General features: G+C 37.5%; 1 protein-coding gene across 1 annotated transcript; it reads left to right on the top strand.

Annotated features, from left to right (window-relative positions):
* The first annotated feature begins 2,270 nt into the window (after nt 1–2,270).
* Nucleotides 2,271–4,340, top strand: LOC122063348. The gene is made up of 4 exons (XM_042627072.1): nt 2,271–2,627; nt 2,747–3,190; nt 3,311–3,866; nt 3,955–4,340. Exons 1-4 carry the CDS (start codon nt 2,271–2,273, stop codon nt 4,338–4,340), a joined length of 1,743 nt encoding a protein of 580 aa, XP_042483006.1.
* Nucleotides 4,341–7,523: the final 3,183 nt, after the last annotated feature.

Here is a 7,523-nt window from a genome sequence, read left to right as displayed (position 1 = left end):
ATATATTAAAACCCAAATCTCACTGATTTGGTTCATGTGCCTTAAATTAGATTTCTAGATATTGTTTTTCTTAGAACAAGTTACTCTCTAATGCACTTTCTTGCCAGACCATTGAACTATAATGGTCGATGTTTTTTCATACAAGTGTAGGATTTTATTGCAACTTATAAGGAGTATTAGGTATTTCTAAAAAAATATGGGATGTTTCTTAGAAGAAAAGTTACAAGACAGGTATGTATTTATGCAAAAAAATATACATGTTACACCAATTATTTTGATTTTATAGCAACTTATAAGGAGCATTGGGTGTTTATTGAAAAAGAAAAAGTTTAGCCTCTTTCAGAAAAAAAGTGTAAAGATGGGTATTTATTTATTCGGACAAACCAAGTGTCACGTCAATCTGAAAATTTTTTATTATATAAATTTAATGTCTACCTAAATTTTTTATTCCTTTTTCCAATAGAGATTATTATGGGAAATGTTCTCTTCTTATGATTTTCCTTGCCAGGTCATTAATCATATCATAGCAATAGATATTATGACATAAATAGAAAGGATTCTAGCACTCAATATAAGAATGAGATCCTCTCTAATACACATTCGACCACTGTTAGTTAAAACGCGTTTTCGCGTTTTAAACGCGTTTAAAATGCGTTCGCGTTTTTTTGCCGTTTAAAACGCGTATTGCCGTATGCTTCCCTACAATGCGGGAAAAAACGGGTACGGCTGTCTAAACCGTTTTAAACACATTTTAAACGCACGTTTAAAACGCGTATACGTTTTATAAGGGCAAACTGGGAATTTTATCATACTATTAAAAAAAAAAAAAACCCAAAACTGAAGAAAACGTTTTAATATTCATTTCTTCCCCAAATCCCTTCCCTTCGTTTTCTTCCCCAAATCCCTTCCAAGTTCCATACTTCCATCTCTGCTTCTTTCTCACGGAGCTTTTGAAGGATCCTTTGATTCCTTTCTTCGGCAAAGGAGAGAGCGTGTCCGGTGAATCCGTGAATCCGTGAATCCGTGAATCCGTGAATCGTGTCCGGTGAATCCGTGAATCCTGAACCTTCTCTAGGATCGCTTCACCGGGAGTTCTGAAATTGTGCTCCGGTGAATCCGTGAATCGTAGTCGTAGTCCAGTGCTCCGATGAGTCCGTGTCTCCGTGACTCCATCTCTCCCGGTGAGTCCGTGACTCCATCTCTCCCGGTGAGTCCGTGGCTCCATCTCTCCCTTCTTTCGTGAGTCGATTTTCCAACCTAGGGAAAACCGAGCTAACGGAGCCATTACCTGAAGGCGGCTGCCGCGGCTCACGATTCACGAATGTTGGCCGCAGCGGATTGACGACGGTTCAGAGTTCAGACTTCAGAGCGGCATCAAAACGAGTGAGCAACAGTGAGCAACAACTACTGAGATCGGCGTGAAGGTTTTGGCCATCAGTCGGAAGCGGATCCATCGTTCAGCGGATCCACAGTTCCACACTCCACAGTCAGCGTGAAGGTTTTGGCCGTCGTCAGAAGCGGCATCAAAACCAGTGAGCAACAGCTGCTGAGAGCCTGAGACGAGTTGCCGTCCTCAGGAGCCGTGGTTTGAGAGGGTTGCTGTTGAGGTACGCTCTTCGAGCCCTTGTTGTGACTTGTGAGCCTTTCTCTCTGTCTCTACTCTTCTTCTTCCTCTTGTTCTGTAATATAGCATCGAAAGGGTCTGGGCGCCAGGGACCAGGGCTACTATTGTATTGGTTCAGTTGTGCTGGAGTGATTACGAAAGCAAAGATAGATTAGCCAGGGACCAGAGCTACTATTGTATTGGTTCTTACCATGGTTTCAAACAGGAATCAGATCCATTAGAATCCCATCAAGGTGTAGTAATCCATTAGACAATACAAAGTAAAGCAAATGGTAACCCGAGGAACAATGTATATTAATCCATTAGGCTGTTATACTCAGTCATTGTCATAATTGCATGGTCTTGCCTTATCTAGGGCAATTGTCCTCTCTCAAACACCTCATGATCGACTGTTGCAGTGAGTAAGATATAATTCTGTTTTCTGATTGATTGGGTATTATAATTCTGTTTTTCTGATTACTAATCCGATTTGGCATTTTACATCCCTTTTTTTTTTCATTTACTAATCTATGATTAAATTTTTTTGAAAGGAATTTACTCATCGTTCATTCGTTATACGTTAATTATTCTATTTGTTGAGATTGGAAAGGATGTTTTATTATATTATGTAGGTATTTCAAAGTTAAGCTACCTGAGCTTAAGCAAAATGGTGAGACCTAAGGATAAATTTTGGGAACATGTAGAGCAACGTGGTTTGGGCCATTTCACATGTAACTATTGTGGACTTAATTATTCCGGGAGTCTTTCACGAGTGAAGGCTCATTTAGCTTGTCAACCTGGACATGATGTTCAAATTTGCACCCAAGTTCCTGAGCACATTCAAGCTGATGCCCTGGCAGAATTTAATTTGAGTAGATCTGCTAAGAAAAGAAGGAGTGATTCTCTTGAAAGTGTAATGGGTTCCACAAGTAGCATACCGTCTATGCCTCATGTTAGGGTTGCACATCAACCCACAATGCTAGAGATGGCTGCTAAGCAAGACAAGAAATCATTGGATATGTTGGTAACTGATTTTTTTGTCAATAATAACATTTTCTTCAATGTTATTCAGACAAATTCTTTTATTGAGATGCTAAGGGGTACATGTGCTTATGGTACAAGTTATGTTGTACCTAGTTATAGCAATCTTCGGACCAGTTTGATTCCTGGAAAAAAAGCGAAATCATGCAATATGTTAGCAGTATAAAGGCGACATGGGATATCACATGTTGCACAATTATGTCTGATTCTTGGACTGACATAAAGAAGAGGTCATGGGTTAATGTGATTGCTTACTCTCCTGGGGGTGCTGTGTTTTTGAAATGTATTGAGTGCGGTATAAATAGATTAACTTCCACATTTCTTTTCAATGAAATTTCTGATGTCATTGAAAAAGTTGGACCAAAGAATGTTGTGCAATTTATTTCAGATAATGGTTCTAACTTTTGTTCTTGTGGTGATATGTTGTCTGGAAAATGGCGTCATATATATAGAACAAATTGTGCTGCTCATGGGATTAATCTGCTTTTGAAAGATATTCACAAAAAAGTTAAATGGGTGAGGGAAGTTATAGAAGATGGAAAACTTGTAGTGGATTATATTCACAGGCACACAGGTATTGTAGCATTGATGAGAAAATTCACCAACAATAGAGATATCAAGTAGCCTTGCAAGACAAGGTTTGATACTTATTTTTTTATGCTGCAGTCTCTTATTGTTGTTGAGAATGAGTTGAGGCTTTTTGTTGCATCATCTGAGTGGAGAGCCTTTCAATTCAATAGAGCTGAAATGGCAGTGAGAACTGTTGGAATAATTCAATCAGAGACATTTTGGGAGGGGGCAAAGGAAGTTGTTGCTTTCATGGAGCCACTTATTCGTATTCTTCGCCTTGTTGATTCAGATGGTTCTACTGCAGGTTACTTATATGAAGCAACAGAAAGGGCAAAAGAAACATTGAGAAAATTTGTGGAGAAGGATGGAGGGAAGTATTTAGCCATAATGGATTTGTTTCAATTTAGGTTAGAGAAGAACATTATTCATTATGTTCATCTCTTTGGTGCACTTTTGAATCCTTCTATTATGTTTGGTGGTCGACTTGATATTGATGGAACTAAATTTATGAATGCACAAGATTTTATAATGGACATCATGGTTCCTTTAGAGGATCGTGAGCAATTCATGCAAGAAGTCATTGATTATCGCATGAAAAGTCCATTGTTGTTCAATATGACAGGGCAGACAATGATGAAAACTAATCATCCAAGTAAGTGACTTAGTTAATTAGTTTATTATTGTATTTTTTTTAATTAAATATAGCATTCTTATATTTGTTTACTTATGTTGATTTGTAGGGATTTGGTGGCAATTTTTTGGTAGTGCATTTCCTGTGCTTCAAAATATTGCTTGTAGAATCTTGAGTCAGCCTTGTAGTTCCTCTCCTTGTGAGCGTAATTGGAGTGCTTGGGATACAGTACAAACAAAGAAAAGAAATAGATTAGCCCCAGAGATGCTAGAGGATTTGGTGTACATCAGGATGAACTCTATGATGAGGGAGAACTATGAAAGCCAACTACATAAAGATTCAAGGCCTATTGATTTAGATAATCTTGGTGAATTACCTATAGTAGACTTTGAGCTTGAAATGGAGAGGCTTGAGCAGACGTACGAGGAACCTGAATCATCTGACACTGGAGCTGATGGAGGATCTACTTTATGTAGTTTAATGTCTCCTCATTGATCTTTGGACCTGTTATAATGATACTGAGTTCTTTAGACATCTTGGATGAATTGGATGGATGGTTTTTTTTTTTTATATATATTTTGGAAATGTCTTTTTTAATATGGTGTATTAAGTATTAATTTGGAATTTACATTGGATGCAGGTATACAGACAATAATCTCTCAAATTACATGATGATATATTGCCCTTTTTTTGGTTTCGTTTTTTTGAAAACTACACGTTTAATACTCATACCATTCGTTTCCGTCCGTTTGTCGTTTCCTGTTTTTTTGACCATTTTTTTGACCGTACCGTTCATTGTTTTTATCTGTTTAAAACACGTACCGTACGTCTCTGTTTTTTTGCCGTTCCCGTTTTAACTAACAATGGTCCTTCCCAATGGCTATGCAAGTAGTGGTCTTAGTTTGAGTTTTAGCCGATCACTCCAATTCAAATGCCACACGTCACCTTCTAATTTGGTAGATGCTTCTTTTTCCCTCATTAGCAATCATCAAAGGTAAGTTTTATTTCACAAAAGAAAACTAGATCAGGATGTAGTTTGGAAACAATGGATGTATGAAGCACACTTAATGAATATCATAGTGATTTTCTAATATGCTTGATGGTATAGTATTGGGTAAGATATGTAAGGGGTTAAGATTCTTAGATTTAGAGAGAGAAGTTGTGGACTTGGTGATGGTGCAATTAATTGGGGAGGTTTGGACAAAGAAGTTAAGATGTGTGGATCCTTGGCCGCGATGATGTATGGAAGTAGCTCCATTATGGCATCGTTTTCCAATGAAGGAACTTTTGAGGTGGCTGCCACGTTGTAGAGCAGAAAAAGTGCAATGAATGGGCATTTCTTTCGAGGCACCATCATTAAGCGTGTGAAGGTTATTGATCGTGTAACCGAATTTCTTTTGTTAAACCAAAGCTTAGTACACACCGAGAAAAGGGGGAATTGATAGAGTTCCCAGTTGGTTTGTATAGAGATTGGAGTACCAATGTGGGAAACTACAGACATAATTGATTTTCCATTGATCTCAGATGGTGGGAAATCAATGAGTTGTATCCAAATGGGGAGAGATCTGTACTCCATCCGAGCAGCATTGGAAGTGTTAAGAGTGGGAGGAAAGATGTAGGATGAATTTTTCATTCCACTAGGGAGATGCATCCAGGACTCGGTTCTTATCATCGGCACTAGGGAAACTAGCCATAAAGCAACCTTTGGAAACATGCTAGAAATTGGATCTCTTAAGAGGGCTCCAAATCATGTCCAGGGGGATTTTGAGGAGATTCCAATTTGGTTTCTCACAACCTAGAACGCAACCTTTTTGGCTCCAACATGCATGGGAAGGTTGGTTAGTTTTGTTTTGTTTTTTTTTTTTTTTTTTCTTTGGTGGGGAAGATAGGTTTATCTTTTGAATTGTTAAAGAGAGGGGTAGAAGAAATACAGTATTTGCAATCATCGTAGTCATCTCTTCGGATTTGCATAACAACGAATGCATTCAAACATACTGTAGAGAGTGTGACTGGGATGCGACTAGGATGTGGCTATTCTCTTGAGTCAAGTGCATTACAATCCTGAAGGAGCACAAAGAGGCGAGTAGGGTAGCAAGGAAGGTGACTAGCCACTAAAGGGAGGGGGAGAGGAGAGTGTTCATCCTTCTTTTCGTTATATTATTTAAAGGTTCACATTGAACCCTAATCGATTCCCGTATAGACAACTAGAATACAATATCGAATCGAAATAAGAAAATCGAGATGTATACCTTGCACCTGAGTGTGTTGATGGCAAAAACAACGTAGTTCCTTGTAATTCCCTTCTCTAGGCTATGGATCTTCTACAGGCCCCTCAAACCTCCTTGAGTTCTTACTTTTCTGGCAAAGTGGAGGAGAACGAATGATGGGTGTAGGGACCCAGAAATTAGTATATATAATATTATCTTGCACCTAAAACCCTAAATCACAATGGGTTGGGCCAATATATCCCTAAAATTGAGAGTGGACTGAACCTGTTCATGTAGCTTGACTCTCACCCATTTAGTTAATCCGAATAATTAATTAAGCTTATAATTCTAACAATCTTTCACTTGGGGCTACATTAATTATAAATATATCTTTTAAAATGGTGTGGCTATAGAATCTCACTACATTAACCACTCTGATTGTGATTCAATTGAAAAACAACTCATATTAAACTTTTTTTTTTTTTTGTTAACCAAGGTGTTCGGGCCAACTTACGTGCACCTCGACTAATCCTCGGGGAGACTAACATAGCAACCTACCATCATGATCTCTACTTAAATCACAGATGTACAGATGGGGAATCGAACCTAAGATTGTGTGCCTAATCTACACAATCCCCAGTTCACCCTAACCATCTGGGCAACTCATGGGTGGGTACAGAATAAATAAGAAAATACACACACACACACATACACTCACACAATGCATATGACAAGGTTCGATCCCACAATCTCCTCTCTTGGGTGCCGACTCCACAAGCCGAAGTTATCACCACTAGGCTATCCTAGTGTTCGTGAACCACTCACATTGAACAATAGCATAATTTATACACCTCAATATATAGCATATAATTTTCTGTTATTACAAATATAAGTAAATTTATCAACACAAATCTCTATGTGATATTAACATGAAAAAAGTTACATATCCTCAAATAACATTGTTGCCATTTCATATAAAAGTCCTTTAACTGTGATACTAACATTTGCTATAGCAAACCACCTTTGATTTGGGGTTAATATCTAACTATGATTCTTTTGCTTATAAACTGTAATAAACGTTACCTTTGAAATGTGGCAAGTACTGACTTCTAAACTGTGGCAAAATTTTCCTTTAACTATGGCAATTACTGCCTATGAACCATGTTCAAATCAAACTATAAAACAATTAACAAATGGAATAACCTTGTATAATAAAAATACTAAAATATAATCATAATTCATCAAAATGTGCCCCCAAAACATATGGGCTAAAGTTTTAACCATAAATAAATAGTCAACAAAAAATAAATACTTCCACTAACCAAGTATATCAGACGATTTAATATAAAATATTTAGACTTAAAGAAATCCTAATTATTCTAATAGTATCAACTTCTACTCGCTTTCATTTGCTAACGAACAGTTTACCTCATCCTTTATTAGTATCTTCATGTTTATCAATCCCATAATT

The sequence above is a fragment of the Macadamia integrifolia genome, unplaced genomic scaffold (genome assembly GCF_013358625.1).
Source record: "Macadamia integrifolia cultivar HAES 741 unplaced genomic scaffold, SCU_Mint_v3 scaffold1299, whole genome shotgun sequence".
NCBI lineage: Eukaryota > Viridiplantae > Streptophyta > Magnoliopsida > Proteales > Proteaceae > Macadamia > Macadamia integrifolia.
This window is presented reverse-complemented; position numbering and strand designations above follow the sequence as displayed.

Excerpts from the sequence above, each read along its gene's own strand:
- LOC122063348 (XM_042627072.1), top strand. The coding sequence starts at position 2,271 with ATGGTGAGACCTAAGGATAAATTTTGGGAACATGTAGAGCAACGTGGT. Across the intron at positions 3,191-3,310 it reads TTATAGAAGATGGAAAACTT|TCTCTTATTGTTGTTGAGAA; the intron begins GTAGTGGATTAT and ends TTTATGCTGCAG. Across the intron at positions 3,867-3,954 it reads GATGAAAACTAATCATCCAA|GGATTTGGTGGCAATTTTTT; the intron begins GTAAGTGACTTA and ends GTTGATTTGTAG.